The sequence below is a fragment of the Artemia sp. Qi Xiang Cuo genome, chromosome 20, assembly GCF_049724085.1.
Source record: "Artemia sp. Qi Xiang Cuo chromosome 20, ASM4972408v1, whole genome shotgun sequence".
NCBI classification, from domain to species: domain Eukaryota; kingdom Metazoa; phylum Arthropoda; class Branchiopoda; order Anostraca; family Artemiidae; genus Artemia; species Artemia sp. Qi Xiang Cuo.
Window position 1 is genome coordinate 32,238,172 of NC_142813.1, and position 13,665 is coordinate 32,251,836.

The 13,665-nt window shown below is 35.1% G+C and overlaps 1 protein-coding gene across 1 annotated transcript in view; it reads left to right on the plus strand.

Annotated features, from left to right (window-relative positions):
* The first annotated feature begins 7,689 nt into the window (after positions 1-7,689).
* Atg14 (autophagy related protein 14) overlaps positions 7,690-13,665 on the plus strand; it is a 49,116-nt gene continuing 43,140 nt past the window's right edge. The window contains exon 1 of the mRNA XM_089106472.1: positions 7,690-7,736. Within this exon, the coding sequence (XP_088962598.1) occupies positions 7,705-7,736 (32 nt within the window). The 5' untranslated portion in view covers positions 7,690-7,704. The remainder of the gene's footprint in view (positions 7,737-13,665) is intronic.

A 13,665-nucleotide genomic window follows, 5' to 3' on the forward strand; every position in this document is an offset into this window, starting at 1 on the left:
CCCCCCTGGGAAAAAAAACAAAAAAACAAATAAACACGCATCCCTGATCTTTCTTCTGGCAAAAAATGCAAAATTCCACATTTTTGTAGATAGGAGCTTGAAACCTCTACAGTAGGGTTCTCTGATACGCTGAATATGATGGTGTGATTTTCATTAAGGTTCTATAACTTTTAGGGGGTCTTTCTCCCTTTTTTTGAAAATCAGCCAAATTTTCTCAGGCGCGTAAATTTTGATGGGTAGCACTAAACTTGATGAAAGTTATATATTTGAAATCAGCATTGAAATCTGATTCTTTTGGTGCATCTATTGGTATCAAAAACCCGTTTTCTAGAGTTTCGGTTACCATTGAACCGAATCGCTCCTTACTTACAGTTCGTTACCACGAACTGTTTGAAAAAACAGGACAAACCACATTTTGATAAAAACCTTTAAACGTCCCAGAGAATCCTGAGCAATGTCTTGGTTTTTAAATTTCAATATTTTCCACTAAAATTCTTGAAGAAGAACATTTTATTAGAAGATTTATTTCGAAGACTGTAATTTGAAGCATATATGCACATGATTTAAATGTATAGTGTTGGAAATATTTTTTAGTAGAGGGGTTTTGATGCTTCACACTAAGTGAAGGTCTAGTTATGCACAAGCGTATGAATTTTAGGGGGATCAAAATTTTGTGCCTAGCTATGACAAAAAAAAGAAAAAGAAAAATGAGAGGTCTCATCCAAAGAAAAGCTTTTTAGGAATTTCAAGTCTTTTAAATGTTTTTTTTTGTGAATTGAATAGACACTTATCTATCTATGTATCTATTTTCAGCTTTCAGCCAAAGGAGAAAGGGCATAACTTACAACGCCTGTCCTCGGGCCCTGGGGGTCTACGTCTTCCCCGGAGTTTTCGTTATATGATCTTTGAACTATTTTTGAAAAAAGGGCTATCTCAAAGTTCTTATCGGATAGGTTTGAGGAAAAAAGGCGTGGAGGAGGGGGGGCTAGGTGCCCTTCAATTTCTTTTGACTCTCAAAAAGTGAACTAGAACATTCAGTTTCCAATCAAATGGAAAGTCCAAACTAAAAAAAATGTATGGATTTAATTTAGCATTCATCCCTTTAACAATCATTTCAGTCTTCATCTAGGTAACTCCAATTGAGTGGGGCCTGGTGGTTCATGGGTCGGATGTACACCCTTTGGGTGATTATACATTAGAGCCTTTATTTTGAAGAGAAAAAAAATTATGTGAATGACGTCATACTCATGTACATTTGTGGAGCAAAAGAGATGCATGATAGTTTTGCAATGTAGTTTTGCATTGTACAAAAGGTGTTTTATATAAACAATATTTTTCACTAGCATAAAATATGCCTAGAAAACGACCTAAAAAACTGGCCTAAGCCAGGTGAATACATGTGAAATTTTGAAAAACAAAACTTAAGTGTCACAGGGAGAGGAGACATCAGTATTTTAGAAATACCTAGCTGGGGCATTGTCAGAAAGCTGTTGGGAACCATTGCTTTAGAGACTTTATGGTGTTTATTCGTGATAGAACCACTTTGCAGTGCATATGAGAGAAAAAGAGTTAAAAAAAGTTAATTAAGTAAAAAAAGAGAACCGTGTTGTTCTCAGAAAAGAGAACAGAGACAACAAACGGCCATACCCAGAGGGGGGGAATGCTTTTGACCCCCCCCCCCGAAATGTCTGTCTGACTCGTAAAAACGTAACGGAAATGGATATAAACTATTTTTTTTTGCATTTTTGAGTTTTTTTGTGCACACCTCCCCCCCGTAAAAATTCTTGAGTAACCCTCCTCCTCCCCCAGAAAAATCTTAGAGTAAAACACCCCTCCCCCTGAAAAAAATCTTGGATACGTCCCTGCAGACCAATATTCTACCGCTCTTTTAAACGATAAATTTTAGCGGTCTTCCAACAAGCTTCATAAATTACCGTACTTTCTCATTGATGCACTGGTTTTATTCGTAAAAATCAGTTTTATCAGTTGTATTAAGTACGATACGATGGTTTACCGCCTCCTCTGTATTAAAAGTAATACCTTACAAAGATTTTAAAAAAGCGAATTAAACAAGTGAAAAAATAACTACACAAAGTTAAATCTAAAGTAAGAAGGCTGGAACATATTATCAAAGCTTTAGTTTCTTCTGATCGCAATAACAATTTTTTCGACAAAGATGTTTATTTCAAATGAGGCTGTCAGTCAATACTTTAAATTAGTCCTTACTATTTTCCCAAAGGTAAACTCACGCAAGGTACAGCATCAAGGCTGTAGACTGGATTTTTATTTCTCTGGGGTGTAAATTCTTCGGGGGTGAGAGGTGAAAAAAACTTTAAAAAACGCATCAAAATTCGTTTACACATAATTTTGATACATTTTTCTGAGTTGAACACGAATTTTTTTTTTGGGGGGGGGGGTCCAACCCCCAAACCCACCCCCCGAGGTACGACCTTGCTCAGCATATATTGATTATTGCTGAAAAAGAATAGCTACCAAATATTCAATTTCTAACTATTTGTATTGCCTGGCTGGTAAATTTTACTAATTCTTTTACCGATCAGTGTGATAAATAATGGTGATTTGAATATAGGTCTAATCCTTAAAACTGGAGTAAACTTGGTAAAATTTCCCTAAAATTGACACGCTTCTGGCTACAATTCCAAACTCAGGAGCTTTGCTTTGAGATATTTACTTCTTAATAAAAGGCTTTTAGAAAAATTGAACTTTCATGTCTTGTTTCTTTTAAATTGCTTGAAGTAAAAAGCAATTAAAACTACTCTCCAACATAAAGTTACGTTCCTAAGATTTTCTCTAAGCTCCACTTTTTGTCAGAATTTCTATATTCTGGGCAAATTTTCCTTAATGCTAGTAGTAACCTATCTTATACTCGTACGCGAACACCCCTGCTGCCATCTACAATTTAGTCTAACTCTGTCAGTACACTAAATATGGGCATGGAATCCCCAGGGAGAACACGTGGTTAATCGAAGTGGGTCAATGATCTAAATTTCCACAGGTCGATTTATTTGATGTTGTTGTTGTTTTGGCCAAGTGCATGCTCGAGGCGAATGTTAAGACCTAACGGAATAGGAAAACAGTTAGATCACGTGTTTCCTTCTCAGCCAATCGAAGTTGGTCAATGACCTCAATTCCCCTTTCGTGAATCAATAATTCCCCTTAGAAACAACAAATTAATTCCCCTTTCTTGAAAAATCAAGCAAGTTCCTTTCTTAATGTCCCTTCTAAACCCATTTTCCAACTTGACGCATCCTTCCTTTTCACCCACAACTCTACTTTACATCTTTTTTGGATACCTTAACACCAAGAAATACATTTCAAAAGACACTTCAGAGCAAGTTCCTTTCCTAATATCCCTTCTTAGCCCATTTTACAACTTGAAGTATCCATCCTTTTCACCCACAACTTTACTTTACGGCTTTTGAATACCTCAACACCAAGAAATGCTTTTCAAAGGGCATTCCAGAGCAAGTTCCTTTCTTAATATCCCTCCTAAACCTATTTTACAAGTTGAAGCATCCATTCTTATCACCCACAACTCTTACAGCTTTTGGATACTTCAACACCAAGAAATACTTTTCAAAAGACACTTGAGAGCAAGTTTCTTTCTTAATATCCCTTCTAAACCCATTTTACAAGTTGAAGCATCCTTCCTTTTTACTCACAACTTTACTTTACAGCTTTTTGGATACCTCAAAACCAAGAAATACTTTTCAAAAGACATTTCAGAGCAAGTATCTTTCTTAATATCCCTTCTAAACCCATTTTACAAGTTGAAGCATCCTTCCTTTTCACTCCTTTCAAAAAGGCTTTTCAGAGCAACTTCTTTTCTTAATGTACATTCTAAACCCATTTTCCAACTTGAAGTACCCATCCTTTTCACCCACAACGTTACTTTACAGATTTTTCGGATACCTCAACACCAAGAAATAGCTTTAAAAAGACATTTCAGAGCAAGTTCCTTTTTTAAAGTCCCTCCTAGACCCATTTTACAAGTTGAAGCATCCATCCTTTTCACCCACAACTATACTTTTCAGCTTTTTGGATACCTCAACACCAAGAAATGCCTTTCAAAAAGCATTTCAGAACAACTTCTTTTCTTAATGTCCCTTCTAAACCCATTTTCCAACTTGAAGCAACCTTCCTTTTCACCCACAACTTTACTTTAGAGTTTTTTGGATACCTTAACACCAAGAAATACTTTTCAAAAGACATTTCAGAGCAAGTTTTTTATGTAATGTCCTCCTAAACCCATTTTCCATCTTGAAGCATCCATCATTTTCACTCACAACTTTACAGCTTTTTGGATGCCTCAACACCAAGAAATACTTTTCAAAGGACATTTCAGAGCAAGTTCTTTTCATAATGTCCCTCATAAACCCATTTTACAAGTTGAAGTTCCCATCCTTTTCATCCACAACTTTACTTTACAGCTTTTTAAATGCCCAACACCAAGCAATACTTTTCAAAAGACATTTCAGAACAAGTTATTTTCTTAATGTCCCTTCTAAACCCATTTTCCAACTTGAAGCAACCTTCCTTTTCACCCACAACTTTACTTTACAGTTTTTTGGATACCTCAACACCAAGAAATACTTTTCAAAAGACATTTCAGAGCAAGTTCTTTACGTAATATCCCTCCTAAACCCATTTTCCAACTTGAAGCATCCATCCTTTTCACCCAAAACTTTACAGCTTTTTGGATACCTCAACACCAAGAAATACTTTTCAAAGAACATTTCAGAGCAAGTTCTTTTCATAATGTCCCTCATAAACCCATTTTACAAGTTGAAGTTCCCATCCTTTTCATCCACAACTTTACTTTACAGCTTTTTGAATGCCCAACACCAAGCAATACTTTTCAAAAGACATTTCAGAACAAGTTATTTTCTTAATGTCCCTCCTAAACCCATTTTACAAATTGAAGTACCTATCCTTTTCACCCAGAACTTTACTTTACAGCTTTTTGAATACTCCAACACCAAGCAATACTTTTCAAAAGGTATTTCAGAACAAGTTCTTTTCTTAGTGACCGTCCTAAACCCATTTTACAAATTGAAGTACCCATCCTTTTCACCCACAACTTTACTTTACAGCTTTTTGAAAGCACAACACCAAGCAATACTTTTCAAAAGGCATTTCAGAACAATTTCTTTTCTTAATGTCCTTCCTAAACCCATTTTACAAATTGAATTACCCATCCTTTTCACCCACAACTTTACTATACTGAATTTTTGAATGCTCCAACACCAAGCAATACTTTTCAAAGGGTACTTCACAACAAGTTCTTTTCTTAATGTCCTTCCTAACCCCATTTTACAAGTTGAAGCATCCATCCTTTTCATCCACAACTTTACTTTACAGCTTCCGGGGAAATATTTGGAACAGAACTTTAAAATTTTCCATATCTTTGAAAAAGGTCAGAACTGAATTTAAGAAAATTTAGAATTAAAGTGAAACTTTTTATCTTCATAGAAAATAATCACAATCATAGTATAACTTTTCCTCTCTTCTAAGGAAATATTTAGAACTGAACTTTAAATTTTTTTATGTCTTGGTGAACTTAAGACTGAAGTGGAAGCTTTTTATTTTCTCTGGATAAATTAGAACTGAATTGTGTTCTTTGGTAAAATTCAGAAGAGAACTTGAACTTTTCTATCTTCTGTGAAAAATTTGGAATAGTATTTTAAATTTTTCATCTCTTTGATAGAAATCTGAACTAAAATGGAAAATTTTTATGTTATTTTGGTAAGATAGAATTGATCAATAACTTATTTAATTTCCATTGAGAAAATTCAGAATCGAAGTTGAACTTTTCTTCTTCTGGGAAAATATTTGGAACAGAACTATAAATTTTTTCATCTCTTTGAGAAAGGTCGGAACAAAATTTAAGAAAATTTAGAATTAAAGTGAAACTTTTTATCTTCATGGAAAATAATCACAATCATAGTATAACTTTTCCTATCTTTTACGGAAAAATTTAGAAGTGAACTTTAAATTTTTTATGTCTTGGTGAACTTAAAACTGAAGTGGAAGCTTTTTATTTTCGCTAGTGAAATTAGAATTGAATTGTGTTCTTTGATAATATTCCGAAGAGAAATTGAACTTTTTTATCTTCTAAGAAAAAATTGGAACAATATTTTAAATGTTTTCATCTCTTTGAGAAAAATCTGAACTAAAGTGGAAAATTTTCTATTATTTTGGGAAAATAGAATTGATCAATAACTTGTTTCATTTTCATTGAGAAAATTCAGAATTGACGTTGAACTTTTCTCCTTCCGGGTAAATATTTGGAACAGAACTTTAATTTTTTTCATCTCTTTGAGAACGATCGGAACTGAATTTAAGAAAATTTTGAATTAAAGTGAAACTTTTTATCTTCATAAAAAATAATCACAATCATAGTATAACTTATCTGTTTGAGAAAAATCTGAACTGAAGTGGAAAATTTTTATATTATTTCGGGAAAATAGAAATGATCAATAACTTGTTTCATTTTCATTGAGAAAATTCAGAATCCAAGTTGAACTTTTCTTCTTCCAGGGAAAATATTTGGAACAGAACTTTAAATTTGACTCCTTGAGAAAGGTCGGAATTGAATTTAAGAAAATTTAGAATTAAAGTGAAACTTTTTATCTTCATAGAAAATAATCACAATCATAGTATAACATTTCCTATTTTCTACGGAAAAATTTAACTTTTCTTCCACTTTTATTTTTTCTGGTGAAATTACAAATGAATTGTGTTCTTTGGTAAAATTCAGAAGAGATCTTGAACTTTTCTATCTTCTATGAAAAATTGAGCCTGCTAGTAGTATCTTTATCTCTAAAAATTCTTTTTCTTACATCTCTGATCTTTTTAATAGATATTCTGAAAGATTGACTTTCTAGCACACACTAAAAATAATGAAAACTTAAAAAAATAATGCATAAGATATTTTTAATGAAATAACGACATGTAGAATATTAATATAAAAATATGTTAAATACACTATTCTACATTATCAGTACACTTGCGCTTCACTTTCCGTCAATTCATCTTTATATTCATTGATGATATTGACTGCTAATGTCCTTTTTATTCTGCCTGCAATTTCACTGTCTATTGTCACATTATTTTTACATAGATAGCAGTTTTGGCATATTGATAAGATAAGATTAATGACTTTATTGCAGGAGTATGCTTGTCTTCTTCTTTTTCTCTTTAAAATGCTAATACCGGAAATATGATGATAGGATGTATCAGCAGGTAATGTGTTACCACCAACAGTAGCAAGGAGTTGTCCCCGATCATCGACAATTATTTTTAAGTTTGCATTCTCTTTGAGCACTAATTTCTCTGGTAATGTTACCCTCGCATATCCACCGTTTACACGATTGAAATTCTTGGGTACTCCAAAGAAATCTAACTTCTCGCTGCCATGACAACCCATGCATACATTTCCAATAGTGTTACCACTTGCACTCGTTTCATAGTTCAGGTATTTCTCCTTGTCAGCATTCAACACGACGATGATTTTTTCATGTGCACATACTTTCGTCGAATAATTCATCTTCACTTTTTTACAGATATGAATTGTGTGTTTATCCTACCACTGCATAAAAATTACTGATTTAATGCACGCAATAAACTAGGTAGTGTCGATAACCTGCCATAGAGTACCAGTGGGAAAGCCGCGTCGTGTCTATGAACAAGCACAGAGTACGATTGGTAGAGCTGTAAGCATATTTCATGTCATTTTAAGATACGTAAAAAAGTTTAAAAAATACCATGTTAAAAAAATTCAAAACTATTTTAAAAAAGGGGGGGGGGATTTTTAAAAATCGCTTTCGACTATTAAAAAGGGTCCTAGTCCTTTGAATTTCCAGTCGAATGAGCCTTTTTTGATGTTTCTGTTACAACGCCCTCTATAAAAACCTTATATGCCCCCAGGGCATAACTTAAAACCCTTGCTGTGAGGGCTTTAGAGGAGTGTCCTCTTCAAAAACATAATTTCTATCTGGAAATCAACTACGCTTAACAAAATGGATATCTTAAATTTTTTATTGGATGTGTTTCGTGAAATGGTGGGCGTGGAAGGGGTGTTAGTGGCCTTACATTCACTTTCGACTATTAAAAAAGACACAAGCCACTCCAATTTCCAATAATGAGCCCTTTTCAAAGTTTCTACAATAACATCTTCGATACGAAGTGCCCTGCTCTAAAGGAAAAAAAATAATAAATGAGACATTGTGCCAACATTGTTATTATGTGCCCTCAGTCTCAAAACTCAAAACCCTTGCCCCGCGGATTGTGGGGGAGTGTCCCCCTCAAAAACATATTTTTATCTGGAAATCAACTACGCTGAACAAAATGCCTATCTCAAAATTTTGATTGGGTGTGTTTGGGGGAATGATGGGCGTTGGGAGGGTGGCTAGTTGCCCTCCAATCACTTTCGACTATTATAAAGGGCACTAGCCCTTTGAATTTCCAATCGAATGAGCCTTTTTTGAAGTTTTAACGACAGCACCTTCTATAAAAACCTTATATGCCCCCAGGGCGTAACTTACAACACTTGCCCTGAAGGCTGTGGGGGAATGTCCTCCTCAAAAACATAATTTTATCTGTAAATCAACTACGATGAACAAAATGGCTGTCTCAATATTTTGATTGGATATGTTTCTGGAAATGGTGGGCGTGGAAGGGGTGTTAGTTTCCTTACAGTCACTTTCGACTATTGAAAAGGGCACGAGCCACTCCAATTTCCAATTGAATCAGCCCTTTTCGATGTTTCTACAACAACTTCTTCGATACGAAGTGCCCTGCTCTAAAGGAAAAGAATAATAGATAATACATTTTGCCAACATCGTTCTTATGTGCCCCCAGGGCATAACTTAAAACCCTTGTACTGTGGGTATCGGGGGAGTGTCCTCCTCAAAAACATATTTTCTATCTGGAAATCAGCTACGCGGAACAAACTGGCTATCTCAAAATTTTGATTGGATATGTTTGGAGGGATGATGGGCGTGGGGGGGGGGGCTAGTTACCCTACAAACACTTTGGACGATTAAAAAGGGCACTAGCCATTCTAATTTCCAATCCAAAGTGCCCATATTGAAGAGTTTACAACAACGTCACCTATAAAAACTTTACATGCCCCCAAGGCATAGCTTTATGCACTTGCCATGAGGCTGCTGGGAGAGTTCCCTGCCCCTAAACGAAATTTCTATCTGAAATTCACATATGTAGTCCGAAATGGCTATGTCAATATTTTGATCCGATATGTGTTGAGAAATGGCGGGTATGGAAGGGGTGTTAGTGGCCTTACATTCACTTTCGACTATTGAAAAGGGCACAAGCCACTCCAATTTCCAATAATGAGCCCTTTTCGAAGTTTCTACAACAACATCTTCGATACGAAGTGCCCTGCTCTAAAGGAAAAAAAATAATAAATGATACATTGTGCCAGCATCGTTCTTTTATGTCCTCAGGGCATAACTTAAGACCCTTGCCCTGAGGATAGTGGGGGAGTGTCCTACTCAAAACTATATTTTCTATCTGTAAATAAACTGCGCTGAACAAAAAGGTTATCTCACAATTTTGTTTGGGTGTGATTGGGGGAATGATGGGCGGGGGGCTAGTTACTCTCCAAACACTTTCGACTATTAAAAAGGGCAATAGCCCCTTGAATTTCCAATCGAATGAGCCTGTTTTGAAGTTTTTACGACAACGCCTTCAATAAAAACCTTATATACCCCCAGGGCATAACTTACAACACTTGCCCTGAAGGTTGTGGGGGAATGTCCTCCTCAAAAATATAATTTTTATCTGGAAATCAACTACGATGAACAAAATGGCTATCTAAAAATTTTGATTGGATGTGTTTTGGGAAATGGTGGGCTTGGAAGGGGTGTTAGTTGCCTTACAATCACTTTCGACTATTGAAAAGGGCACAAGCCACTCCAATTTTCAATTGAGCGAGCCCTTTTCGAATACGACAACTTCTTCGATACGAAGTGCCCTGCTCTAAAGGAAAAAAAAATCAATGATACAGTGTGCAAACATCATTATTATGTGCCCTCAGGGCAAAACTTAAAACCCATGCCCCGAGGGTTGTTGGGGAGTGTCCTCCTCTAAAACATATTTTCTATGTGGAAATCAAATACGCTGCACAAAATGGTTATCTCAAAATTTTGATCGGGTGTGTTTGGTGGAATGATAGGCGTTGAGGGGGGGGGGCTAGTTGCCCTCCAATCACTTTCGACTATTAAAAAGGGCACTAACCCTTTGAATTTCCAATCAAATGAGCCTTTTTTGAATTTTTTGCGACAACGCCTTCTGTAATAACCTTATGTGCCCCCAGGGTATAACTTACAACACCTGCCCTGGAGGCTGTGGGGGAATGTCCTCCTCAAGTATAATTTTTATCTGGAAATCAACTACGATGAACAAAATGGCTATTTCGAAATTTTGATTGGATGTGTTTCGGGAAATGGTGGGCGTGGAAGGGGTGTTAGTTGCCTTACAATCACCTTCGACTATTGAAAAGGGCACAAGTAACCCCAATTTCCAATTAAATGAGCCCTTTTCGAAGTTTCTATGACAACTTCTTCGATACGAAGTGCCCTGCTCTAAAGGAAAAAAAAAATAATAAATGATACATTCTGCCAACATCGTTCTTATATGCCCACGCTTGGTAGATTGTTTGATTTTCTTTTTTGCTCATTTTTGGTTTAATGGAGTTCTTTACTTTTCTTTGAAAAACCTATTTTGTGGAAACAGTTTTTTTTACTTAATTTTAGAAAGGTGGCAGATTGTCTCAGCCTGAGTGGCGACTTACATAAATTGAGCTTCTGCTTGTCCCACTTTCTTGTTCTTTAAACGTTTTAGGAGCTTCAGCCGTTTATAGTTTAGAGGAAGGTTTTGTCTAGTTTTCCTCTGTTTTACAGTGAACGACTATAAGTTATACAGACAAAATGTTCATATATATGTTGGTTTATGTGTCACTTTAAAATAGTTTTTAGTAATCGGAATTGTTTTGTTCTACTTAAGTAATTTTGATTCATAGAATTAGTTTCGTTTCGGAGCGTAATAACATTTGGGTGATAAAAAAGAACAAACAACAAAAGCTAATTAATGCAATTAACTAAGGCTGCTTTGACAACATAGATTTAAAATGAATAAAAGTCTTTTAAAATAATCTCCGAATATTAAGCGTTTTATATCTGTAATATATAATACAGCGACCTTGAAAAAAAGGAATAATGAAACAGCTTTATATTTAACTTTCCTTTTCATATATCCATCCTGTCAATTTTATTTATAGATTATTAATTTTGAATGCAAATTTGATACTTGATATCCGACCAAGCGGTATATCAATTTTGTCATAGAAAGCAACAGAAAAGCAACATAGAAATCAACACGAAAAAAGTTTTCATTAATTGGAATTGTTTTGTTCTACTAAAGTAATACTGATTCATAGACGTAGTTTCGTTTCGGAGCAACGTTTCGGAGCATATTTTCCATGTGGAAATCAAATACGCTGCACAAAATGGTCATCTCAAAATTTTGATCGGGTGTGTTTGGGGGAATGATAGGCGTTGAGGGGGGGGGCTAGGTGCCCTCCAATCCCTTTTGACTATTAAAAAGGGCACTAGCCCTTTGAATTTCCAATCGAATGAACCTTTTTTGAAATTTTTACGACAACGCCTTCTATAAAAACCTTATGTGCCCCCAGGGTATAACTTACAACACTTGCCCTGGAGGCTGTGGGGGAATGTCCTCCTCAAGTATAATTTTTATCTGGAAATCAACTACGATGAACAAAATGGCTATTTCGAAATTTTGATTGGATGTGTTTCGGGAAATGGTGGGCGTGGAAGGGGTGTTAGTTGCCTTACAATCACCTTCGACTATTGAAAAGGGCACAAGTAACCCCAATTTCCAATTGAATGAACCCTTTTCGAAGTTTCTACGACAATTTCTTCGATACGAAGTGCCCTGCTCTAAAGGAAAAAAAAATAATAAATGATACATTCTGCCAACATCGTTCTTATATGCCCACGCTTGGTAGATTGTTTGATTTTCTTTTTTGCTCATTTTTGGTTTAATGGAGTTCTTTACTTTTCTTTGAAAAACCTATTTTGTGGAAAAAGTTTTTTTTTACTTAATTTTAGAAAGGTGGCAGATTGTCTCAGCCTGAGTGGCGACTTACATAAATTGAGCTTCTGCTTGTCCCACTTTCTTGTTCTTTAAACGTTTTAGGAGCTTAAGCCGTTTATAGTTTAGAGGAAGGTTTTGTCTAGTTTTCCTCTTTTTTACAGTGAACGACTATAAGTTATACAAACAAAATGTTCATATATATGTTGGTTTATGTATCACTTTAAAATAGTTTTTATTAATCGGAATTGTTTTGTTCTACTTAAGTAATTTTGATTCATAGAATTAGTTTCGTTTCGGAGCGTAATAACATTTGGGTGATAAAAAAGAACAAACAACAAAAGCTAATTAATGCAATTAACTAAGGCTGCTTTGACAACATAGATTTAAAATGAATAAAAGTCTTTTAAAATAATCTCCGAATATTAAGCGTTTTATATCTGTAATATATAATACAGCGACCTTGAAAAAAAGGACTAATGAAACAGCTTTATGTTTAACCTTCCTTTTCATATATCCATCCTGGCAATTTTATTTATAGATTATTAATTTTGAATGCAAATTTGATACTTGATATCCGACCAAGCGGTATATTAATTTTGTCATAGAAAGCAACAGAAAAGCAACATAGAAATCAACATGAAAAAAGTTTTCATTAATTGGAATTGTTTTGTTCTACTAAAGTAATACTGATTCATAGATGTAGTTTCGTTTCGGAGCATGAAAACATTCGGGTGACAAAACAGAACAAACAACAAAACAGCAAAAGCTAATTGATGCAATTAACTAAGGTTGCTTTGACACCATGGATCAAGAGCGGATCCAGGATTTTTGTTCGGGGGGGGGGGTTACTAATTTTCGACTCGGGTTTTTGACTAATTTTACTAATTTTTACTAAGGTTTTACTAATTTTCGACTCGGTCAAAAATTTTGAGGGGGGGGGGGTTCAAACCGGGTAACCCCCCCCCCCCCCTGGATGCGGCCTTGCCATGGATTCATAATGAATAAAAATCTTTTAAAGTATATTTCCGAATATTAAGTGTTTGAAATATGAGGCTTGAAAAGCTGTAAGAAACGGCTATCTTCATGAGTCTCACAAATTTTTACTAACACTACACGATTAAAAGCGAAAGTAAGAATTGAATTGTATTCAGTTTAAAAAGGGTGAACTTGTATCTCGAAAGTTGCTTGTCTCTTCAGTAGGCTATTCGGTTCATTTTAAGGTGAATCATCTGTATTCCAATGTACATATTACTTAACAGGTTTGTGCAAGATGTAATTTTTGGAGTCATCAGGTGTCAAATGCAATAAGGCTGCCATGCTATCTCTACATCTCCAAATTTCGGTTTTATTCGGTTTCGGTCAATTAGCTTTTAGGTCAAAATTTTGGTTTTCTAAGACTGTAGCCACAGGTTTTTATGATTATTTCCAGAAAACAACATATCACAAGATGATTAGATTTATTTGCTGAATTTTACCATTATTTAATTATTTTACAGTTTTAGT